This window comes from Agelaius phoeniceus, chromosome 3 (assembly GCF_051311805.1).
Source record: "Agelaius phoeniceus isolate bAgePho1 chromosome 3, bAgePho1.hap1, whole genome shotgun sequence".
In the NCBI taxonomy this organism is placed as follows: domain Eukaryota; kingdom Metazoa; phylum Chordata; class Aves; order Passeriformes; family Icteridae; genus Agelaius; species Agelaius phoeniceus.
The window spans coordinates 11,545,624-11,571,874 of NC_135267.1; the positions used below are offsets into that span (position 1 = coordinate 11,545,624).

Here is a 26,251-nt window from a genome sequence, read left to right on the forward strand (position 1 = left end):
ATCAAATTTCTGAGTTTTTATGCACTTGTCATTTGCAGTATTAATATTTTTATTCTGGTACTGTTGAATACAGAATCTGCAGTGGAATTAACAGAAACAGCAAAAGGTTATGCTTCATTACCAAAATTCTGCACAAAGTACTGCCCCAGTTTCTAGATCTGTAGCAGTTATATGGAGATCCTTGGCAAGAGTAATTTTTTTCCGTAGTGCTTTATTTATATGGTAACTTTTGATACGTGAAAGTCTTCTAAAAATAGAGAGGTACCAGCTTTTACTGAGTGAATTCTTCCCAGATACAGTTTTTCACTGTGAGAAGTGTGTAAAAACAACAAAACAGATAAATAAAACTCAACCCTGTAAAGCACAGTAATACTTAAGTGTACAGGGCAAGATATAGTGGATGGAGGTAAGAAAAGGAAGTCAAGAAGATGAAAAAGCAGGTTTTAAGACATTGCAGAGGTGGCAAAACTATGCCTTCAGGATTTATAAACTGTGGTTTTGTGAATCTGTTTAAAATTGCATGTGTTAGGATCTATTTTTCCTCCTTTGCCACCCATGTGTCTTGATGATTTACAAACTGCTTGGGATAGAAACTACATTTTTAACAAAATGGATACAAACAATCACTGTTAGAACAGTTGCCCTGTTCTAATTGAGATTTCTGGTACTTCCAGACTGCACATTAGTAATTGTAATTAATTTTCAGTGCTCTTTGTGGAACAGGGGTTATACTGAGAAATTATTAAAATGGTGCCATGTTTTTCTCTCTTTAAAAACAGGTTTTACTCTCTTAGCTTTGGATATACCCAGCAAAGCCCTGTCAGATCTGCAGCCACAGCCTGTTCTGTCAATGATGAGGCTGTTTGGGTGGGATGACATGGTGTGGCCTCAGCTGGTGTCAAGATACCTAAGTCATCTAATTGAAAACAGGTGAAAAGTTGTGACTATTTGTTCTTCCAGTACCTTTTCATCCTTCATTAGGTTTGAAGAAAATCTTGCTTCAGAATGTAATGTTTCATTATAATAGTGCAGATGCTTTGCATCTTCTCCAAGAGGATCATCTAGTGCAGATTGCCCAAGACAATCCAGTAAAATTTTTATATACCTGAGATATTTTATTTTCACTAAGTAAGCCTCTGTGAACCTAAGATGGATGGGTCGTGGTTGTTTTTGTTGTGTGCTTTTTTTTTTTGCCTGCCTTGCCTGCTTCTGAATCAGGTTTTGGAAGCAGGGGAGGTGAGAAATGAGAGAGAAAGAGGGAATATTTCTGTGTTGGACTGTATTTGAAAGTGAAAAATGTTGCACATTTTTAGGGTACGTAGTGTACTAAGGACAGTAACTGTAAATCAGGATATGGTAAAGATTATTTAAGTGTGGTTGACAAAGATGAGGCTATGGCCTTCTTGCAGGGAGGTGTTAGAAAAGGTTGAATTTAGTTCCTTGTGTGTCAGTTTGGAACTTGGGAAAGGAGTGTTCAATCTTCTGCAAAATTTCTCTTTTATGATTTTTATAGAGTTTCATTCAAGGTTGCAGATACCTAGCATGTGCTGAATGAAAGAGTTAGGCACATTAAATTCCTTTTATAATTTGAATTTTATAATTTTGAATTTTGTTGCTCTTTGGGTGAGATCAAGAAAAAAATTTTGATTCTTAAACTTGAATTTTGGTATTATTTAGGTCTTAAGGTAAATTACCAATTCTCTTCACTCAAGCAGGTATTTGAAAGCAATTAAGTATTTTTCACCAATATTCATTAAGCACCTGACATATTGTTAACAATGATACTTGTTATCCTGGCTCAGCTTACCTTGTGTGTACCTAAGTTAATATATATTTTTAGTAGAATAAAGAGGTATCACTGTTGTCTTGAAAACACTTTTTTTTAGCATGATTCAGGTACTTAATTACCTTACACAGTTTTATAGCAAAAGTTATCAAAGTATCCAAGTGCTGTGGTCTTAAGACTTCATGGTTACTGTGCTGTGATAATTTTCCCATCAGATATTCTCAGTTAAAAAGTAAAAAGATTTTTTTGTTTCCAATACTGTTATACCCTGCAAGCTCTGACAATATACACATGAGCTTTGGAATTTCTTCTGCAGTAGAGCCTAAACCTTCCTCTCCAGACCCATGTTGTGTAGTGCATGATAGAGTTGGAACCTGTCCAAACTAACTTTGAGCATGTGAATAAGCTCACTGTTTTAAAAGGACCACCTGCCTTGCTTCCAGCAGGTAGTTATTGTTCCTTCCTTTCTAAGGATTAGGAGCATGTTCCCTTCCAGTTCTAGGAAGATGCCTAAGTGGCCACCTACCAGCAAGCAAGAGGAACAAGAGTGAGACTACAACAGAAAGTGGTTTTGTCAGCCTTTGGGACCAAGTAGACTGGCTGTGTACATCAAGATTACACAAGACTGAATTTCTTTGTGATACTGCAAGTAGCATTAAGTCCACAGGCAACCTATTTGTTCTCTTTTGATGCTGGAATTCAGTGTTAATTTTTTTATTTGCTGTCAATTGGTCTCCTTACTTATTTTGTCAATAGTACTTCAGCAGGATTGTTCAGACAAAATATACACAACAGATATCACTAGTTTTAAGTGAAACAGAAAAGCCCCTCAACTTCATTAATGTTGTTTAGTGAGAAGTAGAATCCAGTTTGGTTTCCATCTAGACCTTTGTTGACATTCTGTTGTAAGCATGAGTAAAAAATGAGTAGAAAATAGGTAGATTTACATGTACACATATCAAGAAAGAGTACAAGTGTATTTCATTAAAGCTGAAGTATCTAGGACTGACCAGGGAAGAAGTCTCTGAAATAAAAGGTGTAACTATTTTCAAGAAATATCTCTGACCTGAAGCACACATGCACCTCATTTGATAGTAGTTGGGAACAGAGTGCAGCACACACCTGCTGTCTTTTTGCAAGGAGTTTCTCCAGAATTAATGATGCAAGGTTGATATGCTTGGTAAAAGCAACTGCAGCAGCTACTCATGGTGGTGAGGCAAATAAAATTTTGGGATTACAGAGCAGTAGAGTACAGGGACTGTGCATTGAGTGACTCTGGTCTGACACCTGACTGGTAGAATGGTAGCAAGTGTTTGAAAGTGTATATAGCACGTTTATGTGGGAATGGATATACTTGTGTGTGTATACGTACCTAAATGAATATGTCTGTAAGTGTACTGCCAAGTACAGCAGTTTCCTTTCTTATCTCCAAGGTGCCCTTTTATGGTTCCCTTTTGCATCTGTTTTGAACATGGCATATCTTTATTTGCTAAAGCAGACCTTCTCTTCTCCATCTTTAATGTAGTTAGAACTAAGCAGACTTAGTTCTTACTCTTTCAGAGTAGCGTGGGACACCTGGGCTGGCCTTATATGAAAGGCTGGAGCAGCGTGAGCAATGTCAATATGAAGTTCCAAGCTGATTCAGATAAACTATTTCCAGCATTGTACATTGTTAGTTAGACAATACAGCAAATTATCCATTGTTACAGTAAGGCATTTCCCATTGTGTGAATTTTCCTCCCTCTGTTTTTTTGTAGCCAAAACATCTATACACGAGTATATGTGCATCTACAGCCAAATGAGACACTCTATCACCTTCCTGGCTACTTTTATTAGATCTCTGTACCTTTTTTCTTTCTCTTCCACCTACACAGTTCACTGTGTGAAGCTTTTTCTAGCATGGGCTATACATCCTACGAAGCTTTGACAGTACGTTCGTGGTTTCGCTGCGTTTTGCAAATGTTCCTCGATCAACCAAGTGGCGCCTTGGCCAAGACAGATGCTGAGAGAACAGTTGGTAAGTGCTCACATTTCCCTCATGTTTGCAGTAACAGGGCTATATTGCAAAGCTGGCAAACATTTTCAGCTAATTACAAAATGTATTTTTGTTTGTATTCCTTTACTTTTACCTAATTACAAAATGTGTTTCTTTACACTGCTTGTGCTATTTATTGATAGTTTGCCTGCTCTGCATATGACAAATTTATCACAAACAAAGATAAAAGAGCTTGTTTCCTTGGAAGCAAAGAATAAAAACTTGCTCCCAAGGAGACAAGTTATTTTTCCCCCATGGAGAAACTGCTCTAAAAAAAGTGAAAATCTGAAGTAAATAGTCAGAAATCATGCTGTGAATGGCCTAAAAGAAAAATAAAAGGGAGGGATGGGGGGGATCTAGCTGCAATTAATTCTCCCCTTTTTTACAATGGATACTTTGCTTTCTTAGAGCAATACTTTATCCCTTCTTCCAAAACCACTGCAGTTCTAATTATCTGTAGAACTTGTCTTCCAGTCACTATTTCTCATACACATTTTGTGGATTTTGAAAAAAAAAAGGAAACCCATGAGCTTAAGCCATACTTAAAACTCTGTATTTTCTTATAAATTATATCAGAAAAATAACTGGTTTAGAATTGTTTTATTTGTCTGGAGAGATGCAGTTGGTTGCCAAATACTTGTGGTTTAGATATTTTTTAAAAATGCTTCACTTCATGATTTTGGGACTAAGTTAAATGTAAAATCATAACTGTATACTATATTTACTGATGTGATCTCTTGTAATAATCAGGAAAAGCCTATATGGAGCAGCTGACGGAAATGACAAGACTGATTTTTAAGCTCTCAGAAGTAGAAAACATTCTTTTAAAAGCTAATGTTGGACAGTCAGTTTTCAAGCAAGACCCAAAAAATGCTCTTGTCCAGTTCATTAAGGTACTGTACATCTACCCCATGTTATTTTCATAAGACAGTTTTAGTGAAAAGAGACTATGTATCAGATTTAGAGTGCTGAAAAAGAAATTACTCACAAAAGTCTCATGAGAGACTGATTTATATTTATTTCAATGTTTTTGTTTTCTCAGGCTGTTGGTAGAACTTACAGTGGTCTTCAGACACTCCCTGAGAAATCTGCCATGGTAGCAAAGACTCTGGAGTATTTAGGTGATGTATTAAAGTATGTAAAACCCTATCTGAAGGCAAAAGGACCTCCAGAAGGCCTGCAGCTTACATACTGGATCATAGGTAATTATTTTACACCTCTTTTCTTTTAGGAAATAATTTTAAAGAATCAGTTAAATAAACTTATGATACTTTTTTCCCCTCTATGCTATCCGTATTTTTTTTCCAGATTTTCTCTAGATCCTGATGTCTAACCTCCTTGTGTGTTTTTTATGGGTTTTTTTAAATTACCCCTGCAAATTAGTATTTTCAAAAGTAAAATGTTTTTGTATCATTCATTACTGAAAACCACCTGTTTTACCTGAACAAACCCAGAAACAGTGACAAGAGCTGGTTTCTGGCTCTTTGGCTGTAGTGAGGATTGTTGTAAGTCATAGCAGTTCCTGAAGTTAGAGCATTTGTACCCACAGTGGATCTGCTCTTCCCAGAGAGGGTCATGAGATCTTTTTGTATGAGGTCTCTTATTGTTTCCTTCCTCTGCCCACTCATTTTAAACAGAAGTGATGAACTCTTGAGTTCTTCCTGTAGAACATAAAAGTAGGTGTCCACCCTTCTGAAAGAATTCCAAGATTTGAGCCATGTGGATTGAGACAACATGCAGCTTTGGTGTTAGGTATCCACGCTATGGGGCATAGCCTGACTCACCAAAGAAAACACTGTAGTAGTCACTGATTTGAATGGGTTTCTTCAATCGCTGTATAGTTAAGAAGTGGAAGTGGTGCCAAGGAGTTGTAGAATTCAGCAAACTCTAGGCAGGTTTTGTTAGGGCCAATGTGGAGGGGTAAGGTAGAGTTTAAGACTATGGTTTTAGGGAGTTTAGGAAAAGGTTTTTCACCCAGAGGAGGACTGAGCACTGGCAAAGGCTCCCTGAGGAAGTGGTCACAGGTTGGACAATGCTCTCGGGCACATGGTGGGACCTTTGGTGGGTGTCCTGTGCAGGGCTGGGAGGTGGACTTGGTGATCCTTGTGGATCCCTTTCATCTGAGGATATTCTGTGATAAGCAGTATTATGACAGGCTACATCCTATGTAGTGGGGTTATGTTAGTGGCCAAATCGGCGTAGGTATGTACTTCACTTCTTTTTTGGAACTCCTTCTCTGACAAGCACTCTGTACTTTACTAAAATGCAATTCTAGCATTTATTCATTAAATGTGGAATCACTAATAGGGTGCAAAAGAAGAGTGCTTTAAAATGTGCCAGTCTGACCCACTTACTTTTAAAAACAGAGTAAACTTTATGTATCTTAAAACAGAGATAATGATTTGCATGCACACACAGTTAACATCATGATTTTAAGGAGCACAGGGAAAGCATGACCAAGATGCAGAAGGTGAACCAAATGTACTGGAATTAGAGTTTTTAAAAATACTCAGTTTTTATATTGTGTGACCAGCATACTTTGACACACAGGATGTATATAAAATTAAACATTTTTAGGTACCCAGATGTGGGTCAGAGCCTTGGAAAGTAATTTTAGATTGGTATTTTCCTTTTTAGATTGGTATTGTCCTTTTTGTTCTTTGCAGTAGGAAACAATTAATCTTCAATCATGCTGTTGTGTGCAAGAAAATGTCCTTTCTTTTTATTTAAGAAAACATAAAGAAGGTTTAAAAGAAGAGAAAAATCAAGTGTATTTCGATCACTACTTCACATTCTGTGGGCTTGTTAAATTATAAGGACAAAGCAGAAAACTTAACAAATGTAAACACCTCCTGTCTGTAGTCAGATTGTGTCTTGTACTGTCCCATACATCACAGCAGTGATAATAGAAGGAGTGCTTTGAGCTGGAATGACCATGTTTCTTTCAAAGCAGGAAGCTTAGACAACATTATTAGAAGTATTGTTAGGTGATCGTTCCCTTTCTCTATGATTGATCATTGTGTTTTCTTTCACTCCACAAGATTAATGTTGTTTTGCGTTGTTTTTAGAGATGATAATGAATGACTTTTATAGATTAATAATATCTTGTAACGGCCTACTTTTGATTTTCCATTATTTTCAAAGTCTTAAACATGTTTCCTCGGGATATTCCTGTACTTTCAACCCAGAAAACTTCTTCCTCCCTCTAATAATATGTAAAGTTGAAAATGTCTATATAAGAATCTTGTTTTATTTAATGTGTTTTGAGTATTAACACTTCTGAGTATGGAGTTAGTTTTTCAAGAAGAATTACACCTTGCCTGCAATAAAGATGTTTTTCAAAGTTGGGGTATTTGCACATCAACACCTTTTTACTTTTTTTTTTCTGAAATTCAAAAGAACAATCTTAAAACTGGCTCAAAGCTGAGCAAGTGATACATTATTGTGCTGAAAACAAGAAAGCTGTTCTCTGAGGCTCTCAGTTTGTGAACTGAGAGCTCACAAAGACCTGGCAAGACTTAATGGAGTTGGCTGGCCCTTGTTCTTCTTAATCTGCTGAAATTAAATGCAATTTGAAGGATATTTAATGTTTTGCTAACATTAAATTGCTGTGTGAGTAGTTGCTGATGTGGTGTTGCCACAGTGGTGTTAGACAAATGTAAAGGGAAGGCAGAGGCAGCATTTCTCTGCAAAAGGGATGAGTGCACACAGCAAGGTAAATGTTCAAGTGCACGTGTGCTGATTGCAGTAGGGTTATGGATCAAGTTTAATTAAGTTTTCTGCAGGGATCTAAGAGACTCATCCTATCTTTAGCATTGCTGTACTTTTCCTAAAGCATCTTCACTTGCCTACAAACTTGTAACTGTGTTGTGTTGAATCCATGAAGTATTTTATTTTGATGAACTGTAAATGGACTTCTGAGTTGTTTGGACTGGGATTTTTTAACGGGATGCCATGGAATGAGTACATGGAGTGAGACAATTCAGTTGCTTTTGCTCCTCTCAGATTATCTAATTTAACATAATTGGTTCTTAAGGCTTTCTTAATTATTTTTCTTAAATTACTGTAAATTACTTCGGGATTTTTTTCAACAGGATGTCTGGTAAAGTTCTGTGCACCAATACTGGCTACTTCCAAGGCACAGCAGCTCTTGTTTCGCATTGTGGATTGCTTACTGCTGCCACACTCTGTGCTCCAGCAGGACAAGGAGCTGCCTGTGGCTTTGCTGTCTGCCATTCAGGAAAGCCTGCCTCTTTATCTCCAGGTAAATATCTCAGCTCTATTATCAGCACACAAATGAATCTTCAGGAAAGGTTAACATTGCAGGGGATTTTTTCTTTTTCCCTAGTCAAGAAGCATTGACTGAATTTACCGAAGCAGTAAGGAAAGTTTTTTTTCTTCTTATAGAAGTGAAAGGAAAATTGCCACCCATTTGGCTTTCCTCATTACAGGCAGCTATGCTGTGGTACACTCCAGAGCTTCTGGTCTCATCACTGCATATGGAAAACCTTTAGCCAACCTGCTGGTTACACTGGTCTCCAATGTGACAGATTTCTCAAACAGTGCATCAAGTAATCATGATATGGAGTGAGAAAATTGTTAAGTTGACAGAACAAATATTTTAAATCATCCTTGACTTGGCTAACTGTAGATAGTTATAAATGAGATACCCCTTTTTTGTTGCTCTTGGGAACAAAAGAAAATCCTTGGTGTATCATGTCACTGGTTTGTCTTAATACTTGGAAAATATGTTTTGCTAAATCAGGTTCCTGCTGCTTCGGATTGTGTGACTAAAGCCTTTTTCCCTATTATTTGTCCTACTCTTCTCTCAGTTACTCTGTCACTCTTGAAACTCTGTAAGGCTTGTTGATGCTGTAGAAAGAGACTAATTTCTGCTGGTGAGAAAGGGAAAGGCCTATATTTTGAAAATAAATAAGTTGACTTGTTTTCCTTGTAAATCTTTGTGTCTTTTTTGCTTAGCATTTCCCCTTCTCTCTTAGTCTTCATTTTGATTGCAGTCTTAACTCACTACTTTGCAGGATTGTATTGTGAAACAGTGCAGTGGTGACATTGTAAACATCACTTGGATTTATTAGTTTCAAAAGCAGCTCATTGTGATCGAAGGCATGTCATATGGAAGTGAATATGGTTGTGCAATGCTCTGCACAGTATGTTTTGCTTTATTGCTCTGTAGGTATTTTCAGAAGCTGTGTACATGTAGGGCCATCTGGACAATGGTATTAGCATGGACTGTGAGTGTCTGTTTACTAATTTGGTATTTCTGTTGTAGAGCCAGTTTCTCTGGAGCCTGCAGAGACAGATGTAGCCTTCAGATGAAACCACTTGAGTTGGTTTTGAAGTCTTGAGTGTTGTGTACCCTTGTTTCCTGTTTTATTTGCCAGTTTCTGACTTCCAGACCTCACTTTTGTTCTCTTCATCAGTTTGCTGCATTGTCCATGTGCTTTCCAGCTATGCTAGATGATCTTGTGTGACAAAATATTTTAGACAAACACTACTTCTTGAAAACAAGTAATTCTTAAATTTGATAGACACTTCTGGGGAGAAAAGAGGAGAATTCGTGAGTTATTTTTCCTGTTTCAATATGACACTTTTTGTATTTTATTAATTTTTGTTTGTCTTTGCAAGGTTCCAATATTTTTAAGTGTCTGAAAATGCTTCATTTATTCAAAAATACTTCCTCCTCTTTTATGTGGAAAAGTGGGAAAATTCCAATTTCGAATCAACTCAAAAATATTTCAAGATCAGTTTAAAAACAGCAACAAAAAAATAACTCTTCTGAGATCATTTGAGATTGAATGGATTCTAGGCACTCTCTGACATCTCAGGTTATTGTTTCACAGTTGGGTTAAAGTTACATTCATTCCCTTTCACCCCAATACACATTCTCATTTAATTTCCTTTAATGATTCTGTGAATAGCAATTTTTGACTTGAATCAAATCATAACTAGCCTCACAAAACAAACAAAACCCAAAAACACTAATGGGCATATCAGAAAAGTGATCAAACAGTATATGTGGAAGGGAAGATGGAGAAACAGAAATCTTTGGGAATAACCTCACCTTGACTTAACAAAACTGCAGGTGAAATGTGTGATGAGGCCACTCTTGGGGAGCTGCCCTGTGCCTGGTGCTCATTTGTGGAGATGGAGCACTGGTATTTTAGGACAGGAGTCTTAATTCACCCTGATGTTAGACAAGCATTGTTCTGTAGATCTGTCCCTGTTCATACTCCAGCTTACAACTTAATCTTTTAACAGTTACGTGAAAATAAAGGAACAGGAATTTGGAGGCCATGCAAAACATCTTCTTATACATGCGAGTTCTTTATTCATAGTCAAAGTATAAAAGCCCTTGAGTGGAATTTCTACTCAGCAGCCTTTCCTTTTTAATTTTTTTTTTCTTTAGTCTTCTGAAAAGTTCCAGGCTCCATTTTTTTTTTCTTCAGTTCCTACAGTGTAGGCTTTTCCCGCTTTGCTCAAAAAAACTGCTTCAGATCTCAGAAAACATTTTAGTTTTGCTAGCAATGACCTGAAAAAAAATCCCTCTTTCCAGAGTATTTAACAGCTAATCTTAATCTAGTTTACTTGATCCATTTTTTGGGTTTTAAAGGAGTTTGAAGTCAGTCCTAGTAGCAGTTTATTTTACATATCCACTGATGCAACAATTTTTTTAAATTCTATAGAATTCCTGAATATTTTAATCTTTTAGGACAACATACAGAGCTCCTTCTCTCCACACAATGTAGTTTATTACGACACAATTCATCAGAACCAATGGCTGTATTTCACCGTCCTTCACCACCCCAACCTACAAATTTATTTGCTTCATTTTACACAAGCACACATAATTGTCAAAGGCACTAATTAAGACTAGTTGTTGCATTTCTCTCTCATCAGTTCAGATTGACTGTGTTTACTTGTTATGTTTGTGCTTATATAGAACTTTGGGCTATATCCCCTGCCTTTTGACAGTTTTTGGGCAGCTGGTCTGGTCTCTACTGTACAGGGAGCTTATCAAGATTTTTTTTTCAAACTCAGTCACTGATACTGCCTTGCTAAAATAGCTTAGCTCTAGCAACTTTTAAACTATTTTTGGTTTTTTATCTTGCCTAAAGGGTTACTGTCTGGGTACTATTTCTTTCACTGCACATGTGTTTTGGTAATGCTTGATGACCTAAGTAAGATTTTTATTGAGATATAAAAATTGCCCTCAGATATGTTTGAATTACTGACTTTGGAAAGTAAAGCACAAAGAATGTGAATGAACAGCCAGTTTACAATAGTATGAGACTGTTCCTAATTATGAAATAGTGAGGTATGTAAAATTTAACTGTAGGTATTTCACTACTGCAAAAAGAAGTTGAGTTGATTTGTGTGGTAGCGGATTGCTAAAATCTCATAGAAAGTTTCATATTGCTCTTGATGGATTTCTTGGAGAATGATTTGGAAGAATTTTAGTACATGTTTACCAGTAATATGGGAAAAGACTGAAGCAGTGTAAGAAACTTGTTTTGGAGAAGAAATTAGTTTAAATCCATCGTGCAGAATACAGTGTGGGTGCATGGAATAAGCACTGTATACATAATGACAGGGAAGGTAAGATTTATCAGTATTAATTACTGCTTGATTTATCAGTATTAATCCTGTCCAAATAAAGACAATTTGTTGATTTCTGTCTAAATACTGGGAAGGGCAAAAGAGCTTCATTCTTAGTAGTGCTTGGCCCATGCACTTCCCAGTGATTTTAATGGCTCTGTGCAGGCTCAGCATTTGTCAGAGATCAGACCTTGAGACCCCTCCCATGAGCCACATCTGTGGTCCGATATTTGAGCAAGCTTATCAGTACATTTTGTGAATTATAATATGTGTTTAATAGCAATTGTACAACATTAATTGGTGGACAGCAGATTTATTCCAACAGCGGGACTTGCAGTGTAAGTCATCATTAGGTAGCTTGGCATTTCTGCAGTGAATAGTTCCAGTAATCCACACTAATCAGTTCTTTGCTCTCCACAGGTGATTTACAGATATACAGATAAATCAGGAGAGGCAGCTCTGGCCACAAAACGGTTCCTGCAGTGAACACACACAGGAATCCGTTGCCTTTCTGCTAAAATGAAGAGCAGATGATGTCATGCTTCTCTGCTCCCTTTAAAATTTTATTTTTTTTTTAATCTTAACCTCAGAAGATGGCTGAAGAACACAGTTAAGGAAAAGAAAGCGACTCTATCCAACCCTTTAAAGTCCATCTGCTTTGTAGGGATTGTCCTGGGGGTCTGATGTGATTGATTTCAAATCTCTGCTCCAGAATTGCAGTCCAGTTGCATGTGTGTTTCTTTTTTCTCTCATTTGAACAGCAGCTTCCTTTATCTCGCTTAATTACTGGTGGGATTTAAAAGAAGAAATTTCTGTGTGATTACCTTGCAATCACATCCTTGGCCAGCACTGCCTAGGGTGTTTTGCCATTGTAGCTGGAGATTTGCACCTACTGTGCAGTGTTGGTAATTCATGCCTTGTGCCACTTGGGATATGGTGTTGTCAGACCTTGTGCAGGTCTGTTACTCTCTGCATTTTGAAAGGAAAAGGAGGAGTCCAAAATAAAGAACACAGTGCTGACCTGAAGTGAGTAGGCCTTTTTGTCCAAGAGAGAAATCCAAGTTTTTTTCTAATTTTTTGGGATGCTGTTTCCAAATCAATTTATTTCAACCCAAAAAATGAAAATGCTTTTATGAAGGATCAGGCTAGGTTTGTTTGAAATGAAATTACTAGACCTGCAAAAATTAGTCAGCATTCCCTCAGATATCTAAATTCTAATATTCTTTTCTTTTTATTGCAACCATTTAATAATTCTAGGATCATTCTTACAAACAGTAACTCTTACTAGTTAATAACTGATGTCTTCTTGATACTATGTATCATTTGTTGATCCTCAGTTTGAAGAACTGTCTCATTTTAGCAATTGTCATTGTTAGTTCTTCAGAGGTGCTGCCTCCTTCATGTATTCCTGCAGGTATCCTCTGTAAGGTTGTGATGCTCTTTGTGTCCCTTTTATCCAATAAATTAATACACTTTGTCATAGATGTCTGGGTTCTTTTAGTGTTAAGAACAGTCTAGAGTCTTAAGAGTGCCAGTTCCAATATTGGGATTATGGAGTACATTCTGTCTTTCTGTACGAGCTTTACTACAGAAAGCACAGGCAACTCTTCTTTATGCCTGCTGCAATATCTTACTGAAAACATCAAACACTAAAGTTTATACACTAAATAGTCTGTCATCTCTAACAGTCTCTGAGTCTGCTACTTGCCAAGAAGTATCACTTCTTATTTAAGAATTCCGATACAGCAGCAGCAGCTTTTTCCTACAATAATTTACTCTATGTGCACAAAAGGAGGAGAAAATCTGAAGTTTTACTCAAAGCCTCAGTTCAGAAAGTGTGGTTTTTTATCATTGAGATTTGCCAGAATTATCAAGGAACCACAAAAGTATGTGAGGTAAAAACCTTAAGCCAAATCTGCATTCAAGAGAGCCACCAAGTCTTCAGGCACCTCATTTCTTGAAATCTCATGTTTCCTGTATTTGTTTACTGTGGAACCAAAAGTGGGAACTCAGGATTTCAAGACCCTCAGCTATGCCTCAGCCTACTTTTTTTTTTTTTTTTTTTTTTTTTCTTCCCCTGAATGTTCTGTCATGTTCACACAGACAGGTACAGATGAAAATGTTTATGGGGAGTCAGGAAATGGGGTTTTTTTTGACTTCTATACAAAAAGCAACAAAAATACACCTTTCCCATAGCTGTGGAACAAAAGCAGCTTGACTTGATCTGTTCATTCCTATTAGGGGCATTAGTTTACCTCAGCAACCATAAATATTCAGACAGATACTCCTCCTACCAAAACCAGAGTCTGGACTGCAATGCTAATGGAAAGTTGAAGTACTGTTGAAATTGCTGTCTAGGGAGCTCTGTGCTTGACCTTGTTTTACAGCATTATTCTTGTTGGACAAAACTATTGTGAAAACTGAGTTCTCAAGAGGCTTCTGTTTGTGCTGCTGACTGTGACCCTTGAGATAGGAGATCACGGGACCTTTTTATTTTTTTCTTAGTGATTTGTTCTTCTTGCTCTCAGTAATCAGAGGAGGGGGAAGGAAACAAGATCTTAACTTTCTCTTATGGGAACCCATTCCAGTAAGAATACTCTTTTTTTCAGGGATGGACCATATATATGTTCTATAACTACAGGTAGAGTTCAGATAAGCACTTTCTGGGCAAGTACTTTCATTATAGATTTTTCTCTGGATCAATATAGCTTATATTGGATAAATCACAGCAGTTTTAGCCTTATCTTAAACAGAGTTTAAAACCTTCTCTAAATCCCTTATAAATGGTGCCTAATTTACCCTAATTTGTTCATACTATGAGCAAATCTTTTCTTGTTGGAGCTCAATTCTAAGTGCTCATTTTTCTGTTGCAGCATTTATGCAAAATTTCACACAATCCTTTACAAGCAGATGAGGTTTTTATTCTTTCTGTCCCATCTTAAATCTTACCTGATTAACATATTTTGTTAGACCATGTACAGGGTTGAAAGCAGAAATGAGAAGCTTTTGGGCGCAGAAGCTTTCTCAGGTCTGAAATGCCACAGTTTTATTTTGAATTTGAAGGAGGGCTTGCATGTCCCAAAGCTTACCTACCAATATATTAGTCTAGTGAAAGATTTTTCTCTGCTTTGCAAGTCTTGCCTGCCTCTGTCTTCATTTGCAGATCATCATGTCTGCAGCAAATCAGCGATGCTTATTTGTCAGGCATAGTTACTCTGTGTGCAGCAGTTTACACAGCATGTAGTGAGTGTTTACCATACAGTTGTTAAAGATTTATTCAACTGTATTGCTAAAGATTTATTTAATTCCTCACTTTCTAAAATTTTCTTCCACAGGGCCTGTCCTTCATATGTTGTCAGTCCCAAACACAGGGTGCCTATTTAAATCAGCTCCTTGGGAGCATCATTCGCCATTATTTTGGACGATTCCTGCCTTCCTCCCCGACTGTGCCTGGGGCTGGGCAGCATCCCCTGCTCACTGCCTTAGGCAGCTCCATCACCGCCCCCCAGCTGCTCCGCCTCCGCAGGACCACCCTGCACGTCATCAGGTAAGGACCACTGGGGTATCAGTCATCACTTACTCAGGTCTCAGATTCAGATTTCACAAACAGCTCATGAGCTCAGGCCTCTGCTTTCCTCTCAGCTGATGGTGTGGCTCTTGGAAGAGCCTGGGAGTTGCCGGGCAGGGAGCAAAGGAAGGACAGTGTTTATATATCAGAAGAGTAAAATTGGAAAGATTTGTGAGAGATTAATTAAGGATAAAAGTCCTAGGCCACAACAAAAAATATTGCAGGAGGTCATGTGAAATGCAAGTCTTTTTCTAGAAAAATTATGCTCCAATAGACATCATCATGTGTGTGTCTCAGGCTGTATTTAGGGGTACTGAGTTGTAGTGCTGAGAGCTGCCACAGTTACCTGTGCACTGGGGGCCTTGTTGCTCTCTAAGTGTCAGGGCATACAGAGGTGTGCCAGCTGCCCAGGGGACATGGAAAACTGAGAAGAGGGAGACAGAGAGGCAGGGAGACATTTGTTCACTGCGCTGTCACCACTCGCACGATGTCAACAGCAGCTACAAATCTCTGTTCCTGCTGCTGAGAGGCTGACACTTGGTTTTATGTACTGCAGAGTAGTGAACAATCTGTACTTTTTTTCTGTGTTGGGAAAGGATTTAAACCCCCTCAAATACAGGCCTATATCCATGGTAATTGGATTTTTTATTTGTTAAAGAGTGGGTATACATGTTGATCAGAAAAATAATGTCAGTGCTAATCTTGGGTAAATATGATAGGCAATCTTGAAGTAAAGCCTGTATTATCAGCTATTAAGGGAGTCAATTAAGATTTCACAATCTTAGTTCTGACATGTTTTTGGATACCCAAACTTTGTCATCTTATTAAAGTTATTTTTGAATGTGTGCATGCATGTGTGAACATGGGAATTAAGAGTGGAAAGTTCTGAAGGTGTAATGGCACTTGGTGATTTTTAAGATGTGAAACATTCCTTAGTGATCTGGGAAGAATGTGTTAGAACTGAGCAGCACTCTGGTTTACAAAGTGCTGGGTGGTCATGAGGCAGTCATGGGGTCTGTATACAAATAGGTGCAGTTTGCTCACCACTTTGCCATATGGAAGCAGTGAATATATTGCTGCTGCTGCAGGGGGAAAGGGAACCTCACCATCAGGATTGTATTACCCAGCTCACAGAGCTGTTGTAGTGGAAGAACACACAAAAAAAAAAGTGGGAAATTTTCAGAGCAATTAATGAGACAGAAGATTTCAGAGTTGCTAATATTAAAGTTAGACAGACCACATGATACAAGAACTGTGGGTGTCACAGCTTTCATTGGCCAAGTCACACCAGTGCTCTGAAGCAGTGCAGTGAAGTACACAGAGCTCTGAAAGTCACATTTCATTTGAAAGTTGTAGAAGCACTCTTTACTGAGCTTTTAATAAGGATGCTGGTTTTTAATTGACACACTGCTCGGCCAATATATGTGCCTTGTTTGAGTAGGTAGCAGTACCTAATATTAAATATTTTAAATCTTTTTTTGAAGGTTCTGGGAGTGCTCTTGCTGACTGATGAATAAATGCTGTGTTCTCTTTCACCTGCAAAACTTAGTGTCTTCAGATTCCATTAATTTGTGGTGCCAAACCAACAGTAGTTGATATTCTTGTATTCTTTTGTAGAAAATGAACAAATCAATGTGTTAAAATTGGAACACTCCATGTATGTGATGTTAAAATTTGCTCTTGTTGCAGATTGACAGGTCACCTTTTATCCTTGTGCCAGATTTTATATTGGAGATGTTTGTGTTAATTCTGACAGAACAAAATCAGTCACTGGCTGTCCTGTTACAACACACTGCTTACAAAAATCAAATAACAGTACCAGTGTAACAGCAGAGCTGTTACCACAAGTATGATTGTGAGTTTGCAAAAGCACATAAAGCTAAATAATGTAATTAAATAACAGCTGTATTATGCATGTTGGTTTAGTATTTTAGAATCTTGATTCTTTCATTAATTCAATTGTATTATGAAGCTACCTTTGTATTTAGCTTTTAATAGTCACACTTGGGTTTTAACCTTAATTATGATGGCTCTTATTTCTCACTCCTCTCTGAACAGAAGAGTCAGAAGATATCACTGTCCTCTGACAAATGGGAGTCATTGCTACAACTAAGATAAATAGAAGCCATTATTTAAGCCTAGATAAAGATAGAAATCTATGTAATAGGCCTCCTGCTGAAATATCACAGTTATTTTAAGGTATGTGGTGCTTGCATTACATGGAAAAAAACCCCAAATCATAGACTTTGTTCTGGCTTGCTTTGTCTTCCCAGGGAAAACTACCTGCAGTTCAAAGGGCATGCTCCACCTCCTCGCTTGGCCTCTGTTCTTGCTTTCATTTTTGAAGTACTTCAGAGAACCCAGAGCACTGAACTGTGTGACATAGACTTGGTTCTCCCAGCTGTGTTGAAGTGCTTGGTACTGGTTAATGAGCTGCAAGGTGAGCTGTTTGTTTGCTTTAAGTACATCTCTCCACGCCTGCAAGATTTCTGCACTGCTGAGCATCTTTTATCCCAGTATTTAAGACTCTCAGATGAGATGAGTAAAACAATCTGGCCAGATAAACTGGATGAGGCTTTTTTTTCATTAACTGGTCTGGGACTTCTGCCTCTCAGGCAGAGAAATCCTGCCTCATTTAACTCTCTAATGAACTAATCAGCTTCTCAGGAATCTGAAGGCATTTCCTTTTTTCCCTATGTTATGTTCTCCCCTATAACAGAGGCATTATAAATGGATTAAAAGTAGCATGTTGCTCTCTGAAGGTATCTTTGAGTCTTCTTTCTTCTTTTAGCATGCTTTGTTTTGTAGCAAGAACATCTTTATTTTTAGGTACTTAGAGAACGAAGCACTCTTTTCACCCCACCATTGTATAATGAATGTATCTGAGCTCAAAATTTCCATTTCTTGCTGCTAGAGAGACATTAAGCAAAATTTGGATTCACCTCTGACTTCTCCTGGGAATTTTCTCTGATAAAGTACTGTTTGATCTGGTCTATAATAGTTTCAGGGACAAGATGTGCTTAGGAAATTGGCTCAGTCATCACCAATTTTCTTCCCCATTTTGCCATCACAGCCATATCTGCTAAAATCTGAGTACCCACATTGCAATGTGCTGGTGCAATGAGCTCTGGAAGTCCTGGGCTGCTGTAGCCACCAGCTCCCTGCCTGCCTGGACAGGGCTCTGCCACACCATTCTAGAAAAGTCCTTGCAGCCCAGTTCCACATTTATAAATGAAGAGCTGTATCTTGCAACTTGGATATTTATTTGGAAACAATTACTGAGAAAACAGTGGGACAGGTTGTTGGGTTTTTTAGAGGTTTTTTGCCTTAAAAAACAGAGTTAGGATGCATTTCAGAACAACCTCCACTACTGAAATTACAGACTAGATCCACACAGCTTTGAGCAGAATATAATATTGTAACTACCTTTCTTTTGAATCAAATAGGAATGCCTAAAGAATATAAACAGAACTTAGATTTAAATAAAATCTCTATTTCCTCTAAATGTATATATCTTGGCTTTAAATTTAAAAAAACATAGTGTATTTAAAAATCTGTTTAAAGGATAATGGTGGTGAAAATAAGATTTTGCATAAACCCGTGACTCATTCTGTTCTTTATAGCCAATCTAACTAAGTGCTCTCACAATCATTTCACTTGCATCAAAGAAATATTAAACCTTTTTTTTTCTCATTTAAAAATTTTTGTCTTCATGAAAGACATTCTCCAGATGGTCAATTCAAGAGCTCTGTGTGAATCCTGTGATTTTTCTTTTGCAGTTAAAAAAATATCTACAGACATTGTACAGTACATGGTAGAAGGCTGCCAAGCAGGGTCAGGAGGAGAACATGCCACCCAGCTGACTTCTGTATTTAGGTAACCAGAAAATATGCCAACTGGCAGCAAAGCTGCTGCAACCCAATTGACAGCAAACATGTTTTCTTAAAATAACTAATTATCCTAACATGTTGCATTGTTGCTTGTTTATGGTATTTTAGTAATGATACTTTTGGCACTGGATTTGAACACAGCTTTGCCAAAAAGCCTGAGCAGAAAAGCAGAAGTGAGAGGCATACCTGCTTCCTCATGGATGAGGTACTATTTTGAGAGGCATATAGTAGGGAGGTGTGTTGCTCCTGTGATGGGAAAAACTCCTCAGGAATGCTGATGGTGCTGTGAAAGATGTGTGTGCCTAATTTGAAGTGCAACTAATATTCATATAACAAGCTTAGCTTTTTTATTTGATTTTGCGACAATAATAGATTATTATAATGTAAATTATCCTTATTTCATAGCTCTGCAAAATGAATCCTGTGTCTTCCATGGATACAGTAGCAGAGCTGCATCACCTGGCACTCAAAGACATTCTGCAAACCTTAAGCACTGCTGCTGTATTGGGCTAGGTCTAGGTGAAAGCCTTGAGAGAGACTCACTGAAAAAAGAAAGGGTGTTTGTGGGAATGCCAGTCCATATGTGATACATCAATTTCATGGGATCTGGCATCCCTAGGGTGCTAATTTTGATTTGAATGTAATCTGTGAGCCTTAAAGTCCTCAGGTCCTCAGGATGGCAAATGGATGTACTTCCATCTAATGGTCTGCCCTATTTAAGGTCCAGGGGAGCTTTATAAGAAATGCCAACATTGTTTTTGCAAATTTGAATCTAAAACTCTTGTTTTGTTAGTCTTTTTATTACAATTATTATTTATTAAATAAGAAATGTATGCTTTAGTTTTGCATTCACACACATTACAAACAAGGTAGTCCTGGTGAAACAGCAGCAGAATCTGCCAAATTACTTGAAAATAAATGTGTGGAATTTTTAGCATTAGGCTTCAAAACCATCCTTTGTTTAGAGAAAGCATTCCAGGTAGAGTATTCCAGTGTAACAAAGTAAAATTGCTATGCAGCCAGATTGTGTGTTCTGATTGGACTCTACAGTTGTTGTTGGCATGTTCTCTGCATCTCGTTTTGACCCTGCATTAAATGCCCCTGTATCCCCCCAGGCAGTTTATCCAGGACTACACTGCTGTCTATGATCACCGGGTTTTCAGCATACTGGAGACCGTGGCAGTCTTGGATCAGACTTTAGTTACCAGCCTGATTCCCACAATCACACAGTCTCTGAAGGACTCTGAGCACAAACAAGGCCTTGGAAGAAATGCTGCACAGAGGTTTGATTTTCATTTTACATTACTTTTCACAATGAATAGTAGAGGATAATTCTGTTGAAAGAAAGCAGTGGTAAGACAGCAGCACAGACACTCAAATATGAGTGACTTCTAAGTGTTTTTAGCCAGAAATCTCCCTTAACTCAAGCCTTTCATGGTTAAAAGCCATCTATATTTGCTAAATATTTTTAGAGATGTATTGATACTAGGGTCCACAGGCTGGAGTAGAATTTTTGTGAAGCCAGGTTGTCTCTACAATGTTCATTGCAAAAGAGAATTAAGAATTACTTACCCAAAGAATTTTCCTGTTAGTCCGTGTTTTAGAGGACTTTATGGGTCATATGTGAAATTATTCTATAATCAGGTATGGTCTGAGATGCTTGGAAAATAAATACCCCCAACTGAATATCAAGAGCTCTCTCATAATCTAAACTTGGAAGAGTTGTGGCTGGCTCCAATAGGCACAGCAGGCTCACGATTCCTTGGTTTGCCCCCCAGGAACTCAGGACAGAAATATTTGACACTTGAATCCATCTGGCATTAGGAGAAATGGCACAGGAGGGGAGCAGCTCTGCAGGGATGGTGGTGTCTGAGTGCAAATGCAGCACTGACCTTTCAGCATCTATGCAAGTACTGCTACAAAACTCCAGGAAGCTCTGCCTTGTGGGGCACCTGAGCCAAAAGGGCTCTTCCTGTTAGTGCTGCTCACTTGAAGGCTGCCCATGACTCTCCTGTGGTCTGGGCAAGGAACTGGCCCTGGCCCCAGTGTTTGCATTGCTGCACATCCTGGGACTACTCAAAGGAGAGGATCCACTCATGCCTCACACTGGGGAAGCTTTGAGGTGTGTGTCAGCAGGGCCTGGGCTATAAAAAGACAGAGTTGTACAAGACTAATTCATGACACACTGAAGTGTAGTCACAGGGTATCATCTTCCATTTAATGAAAAATGTATTTAATTAATTTGTAATTATATTACTCACTTTTTACTATTCACTACCAACAACTGCATTTGCTTTTATTTAAGAGAATTTGCCCAGGATCAGCCTGATGTACTGTTATATGTAGGATTTCCACACAACCTGCTTTTCATCTTTTGATAATGTGTTTCACAGCTAAAATTTTTGCTTGTTTTTCTTTTGCTAAATACTGTTAATATGGTAACATTCATCCCATTATCTACAAAGTGCTGAAAGCATGCAGGTTGTTTGAGCTTCCTGAAATATATGCTTGGAGATTACTGAAGAGCTCCATTTCCTTTATCCTCCTCACTTAAACCATATATATTAGCTAACCTGTTGTTGATGTTTTCTATTAGTAATTTGTATTTAGAATGTGCTCCATTACCCAGCAGCCTGAGGTGATCCATGATCATTTTATTGTAAGAACACTAATTTTCTCTCTTCAAGAACACCTGATTTTCTCTCTTTGGTCCTAGACTCTAAATAACATGATATTAACATATTCAGTGCAATTACTGTAGACATTAAAGTGCAAATCTGTATTTATAAAAGAAGTAAGGTTCAGAAGTTACATTAAATGCTTATAGTGGTGATGTCCAGTGTTGTAATTGCAAGGAACTAGTATGAAAACTGCAGTTTTGTTTGCTCAAGTTAATATTTCATGACAAAAATAGATAATTAGAAAAGACCTAAATGTCAGAGGCAGTACTTTAACAATAATTACATTGTTTGGGTTGGAGAGTATTAGAATGAACTTAAGGTGAAAAGTCTCATCAACACATATGCACTCTTCTGGAAAATCCACTTGAGTGACAGCTCCCTTCTGAATTCCAGGTTTATTTTAAACAGTTATTGTCCTTGGTTGAGGATGGTGGTCTGCATCTGGTTGGGTGTGAGGGGCTCACATCACTGTGCTGTGGTGAGAGTCACAGGGATTGCTTAGGCAGAAATGAGAGAGCAAACATCATCAAGACTGAATGCTAACATCATCTAGGCCTTGGAAACTCTACGTTTTTAAATAAGGAACTTGTATTTCACAGCAGTTTACTAATCAAGTAGGCTTCTAAGCAGCTCCGCTACATTTCTAGCTGTAAACAGTGCAGTCCCTGTTCTTCCTCTGATCTGGCCATGCTAAAGAGTCACAGCAAAAAAGCAGTTGAATTGGGGGGGGGGGGGAGCTAAAATGTTTTAATATCTCAATATCTAAACAATGTGTTTGGGAATTACACACTTTTATTCCTAGGATGTGTGAGATTATTAAAGTAACATGTAACATGTTATATGTTTTGGTTTTTTTCCCCCAACAGAGAAGCGTATAAGAGACTCTTATCTCACCTTGCAGAGGCTGGACAAAAGGAGATACAAAAACTGGAAAATGAGACAGATCAGTAATGTGCTGGTGATTAATCCTTTCCTCTTGGACATTATGACATTGTTGGTACCTAAAACTACAGACTACAACACACTAGACAAGTTGTTTATCTTTACAATGGAAATACATGTATCAATTTTTGCGGTTGTTCCACAATTTTTCCCCCAATTTATGTATTAATTGAAAAAAAAAAAACTTTGGTATTTTATTGTCATGCATTTGAAGATTGACTCAATATCCTGATGAATAGCAATAGAAAAATTGAAAACTAATTTATTACAGATTCAAATATCTGTATAAATAGAGTCTATATTGCAACATACAAGACAGAATTTCAAAGAATTTTGCAACTTAGTCAATTGAATGAGACCTGTCTCTCTTAAATAGTGTACTTTTGAAAGTCTTATTCAGTCTGTTCTTAAGAAAATCATATTTTCGTGATTTCTAATTTATTATTTTAGTAGAATGGGAAAAACGTGTGCTCTCTAGTACTCAACTTGTTGAATGCAGTGCGTTCACCAGGGATTGTGCCGGTGTGATAAAGCTTGTGTAAAGAGAGAGTATTTTTTTAATATGTTTGTGTTGCACAGAATGTATATAGCTGTCTTTGACTTCCACCTGTATTAAAACATTTCAGTATTTCATATTCCATTGTAAAACCTCTCTGTTTTCTTCATGGATAATATAAGAAAAGGCAGGTTTAGATTTCCTGTTCCCTTTCTTTTTAATGCTATGTTCTTAAAATTGATCTATATTTTCCAGGGGTCCCAATGGTCTTTTAATTAGTCATGACATTATTAGTTATAGACTTATACTAGGTGTGAAAGGTGGGAGGGAAAAAGAAGAGAGGACAGACTTCTAATTAAAATAATTTGATAATAGGCTAGTAATTATTCCTGTTTGCTGGGAAAGTTGGATCTTTCAAATATTTTGCAGTGTTATGGGTCTTTCCAGGGTGGATCTAGCTCTGTAACTTTTTCTACATTTTTTTCCTCAAAGTGCTCAGGAAACTTTCATTGATGGCTATGGTATCCACACTTTTCACTTCCCTTAATAATGTGAAGCTTTCTGAAAATTTCTGAAACTACTTACTGGACTTTGGAGTGGGTTGGGTTTGCCATTAATGGCAACACCAGTGAGCAGGCTCTTACTTTTAAAGTCACTCATATTTTAATTTTACAATGTTAACGGGAAGGAAAAAATTATTTTTATGTCTAATAGCTCCACAAAAATCCCTAAAATCTTGTTCAGAGCAGCTTCCCTTTCGTTACAGTAATCTTATCAAGTTGAACTAAATAATCTTCTTGCCTAAATCAGCTATCGGTACTTCAGATAATGCAGTAACTAAAAGCCTCTTTAGGCTACTTAATAGTGCAGAACATGGAGGTTCTTTTCATTATGAAAGTAACTTATTGAACTTGCATTGTAGCTTCTCGCAAGCTTATGTACCTGGGAGTTTTATTCATCCCAGGAGGATTCTGCTTCTGAAAAGCTTTTTTGAAAAAAATTAAAAACACCCCTCTCCATGAGGAATTAATTGAGATGCTTTTGAAATTTGAGTCCTACCACACAGTAGATCCCAGAACAGATGTCTGACTGTAGCATTACTTCCTGAAAGTAAAAACTGTGATTTTAAAGGATAGAACAGACATTACAATGAAGCACTTAATGATGTGTTTAGTAGGTTATTAAGGACATATTTAATATTATCTGTGGTGGCTGGAAGTTTCTGAAAAAGCAACAGGACTTTATGTAAATGCATAGCAGCTCCTGGCACATAAGAAACTAATTAAAACAGTTTGGAAAATATAATTCTTCTTTGTCACAAAGTTAATGCAAACAGAAACAAGGCATTTTGCATCATAGTCATCAAGCAGTGCCAAATGGGGGATCTGATGGGTGGTATGGACATTTGCAAATGTGAATGATAGTTCCAATAATATTAATGAGAGTAAGACTTGCAGAGTACTAGTTTATGCTGACCTACCAAGCATACACTAAACAGCAGTCCCAAACCAGTCAGAAGGAATGAAGAAAATGCTGGTTTTAACTAAAATGTAGGAAAAAACCTAAAGGCTAAAAAAATATATATATATCTTATTAGATGCTGTCTGTATAGAGGCTGCTTAAGGCAATAAACATTTAAATTAAACCTTTCTATAGTATTTTACACTGAAGAGTTTGGTCTAAAAAAGGGTAGATTCAGACTAGATCTGTGAAAGAATTTTCTTTATTATGAGGATGGTGAAACACTAGGACAGGTTTCTCAGAGAGTTGGTAGACGCTCCATCCCTGGAGACATTGAAGGTCAGGTAAGATGAGGTTCTAAGCAACCTCACTCATCTGAAGATTGCTACTCATTGCAGGGCTGTTGTACTTAGAGGATGGTGAGGGTGTCTCCCAGTACATTGTTTAAAAATGTCACATGCTCTGGGATGTCCCTTTGGTCAGTTTGGGTTCACCTGTCCCAGCTGTGTCCCCTTCCAGCCTCCCAAGCACCCCCAGCCCCTTCCCCAGCCTGGCACTACGAGAAGCAGAAAAGCCTTGGCTCTGTGTAAGCCCTGCTCAGCAATAACAAAAACATCTCGAAGAAGATAGAGTGAAGAAAATTAACTTCACCCCAGCCAAAACTAGTAGACATCTAATTAATTACTCATAACTATAGAATCGGTGTTTGTCAGTTGTTGCAGTGTGATGCCATTTCCTGTTTCACCTGTTCCAACTCCTCAGGTGTGCCAACCTTTCCTTTCCCCTTGTGCCCTCCTGCTAAGAGCTGCCAGCAATCTTAACATTCCAGCAAGGGCGTTGTGTGGTTGGCAGAAGTTCAAAAGATGCCCCTCGGGTCCGGGCTCATTGGCCTGTCCAAGTGTCTATACCCCTTGAGCCTTCCCCTCCTCACATCTGGTTGGCCCTCACCTGTCCCTTCCCCTCCCCCTGTCCCCGGGGCTTAAAAGGAGACGAGACCCTGCGGTCTGGATTCTATTGGGAGCTGTTTCAGAGACCTACCATCCTGCAATAAAACTCTGGATTAAAACTCTACGATAGAATCCTCTCCTTTCTCTTCACCATCACCTGAACCTTTTCCAGCAGAGGTAAACTGAGTTCCTATTTTGCCTGGATTTGTTCTGAGTGCCCAGCTGCAGCACCCAGCCGGCCAAAGGTATCTCTGAGGGGAAACACCACAGCTGCCGCCTTTGGCCCAGCAGCAAGGGTCAGACGGGGCCAGGCACGTCCCACCCGGAAATATTGGGATTAATATTCCATATATTGGCGCCCAACGTGGGGCTGCTCGAACCTGCAGCCCCAGAAGGAATCTCAGAACCTTGGAAAAGCTTTAAGGCAGCTTAGTGTCCACTGGAGAGCTATGCATCCACAGCTCTACCTGCCTTAAAGCTTTTCCAAGGTTCTGAGATTCCTTCTGGGGCTGCAGGTTCATGCAGCCACACGGTCAGTGGAGTTTTAACAAAATTTTTAATTTCAGTATGCTTTTTCTTGCCCTCAGTCTGTGACCAGTGTCCTTTCATTTGGAAATGTTAATACTGGTGATGGGAGACCTGTCTGAAACTAAGCCATCATAAGCCTTGCCAGAATTTTCCACACTTATCTCCTTGGCCAGAGGACTGTTCCAGAATAAAAGAGGACACATTTTTGTGATGCGTGTGTATATATATACTAAGCACCCTTTTTTTATTGCAATGTATAGAATTGAGATCTAAATAGACAGTATTTAATCTTTGTATTTC

At 38.1% G+C, this 26,251-nt stretch overlaps 1 protein-coding gene across 1 annotated transcript in view; it reads left to right on the forward strand.

Annotated features, from left to right (window-relative positions):
• Positions 1-23,154, forward strand: part of MMS22L (MMS22 like, DNA repair protein) — an 88,527-nt gene extending 65,373 nt beyond the window's left edge. The window contains exons 16-25 of the mRNA XM_054629919.2: positions 780-930; positions 3,661-3,803; positions 4,572-4,714; positions 4,864-5,023; positions 7,916-8,085; positions 14,774-14,985; positions 17,280-17,446; positions 18,786-18,882; positions 20,012-20,179; positions 22,444-23,154. Coding sequence (XP_054485894.2) covers positions 780-930; positions 3,661-3,803; positions 4,572-4,714; positions 4,864-5,023; positions 7,916-8,085; positions 14,774-14,985; positions 17,280-17,446; positions 18,786-18,882; positions 20,012-20,179; positions 22,444-22,528 — 1,496 coding nt within the window. The 3' untranslated portion in view covers positions 22,529-23,154. The remainder of the gene's footprint in view (positions 1-779; positions 931-3,660; positions 3,804-4,571; positions 4,715-4,863; positions 5,024-7,915; positions 8,086-14,773; positions 14,986-17,279; positions 17,447-18,785; positions 18,883-20,011; positions 20,180-22,443) is intronic.
• The last annotated feature ends 3,097 nt before the right edge of the window (positions 23,155-26,251 follow it).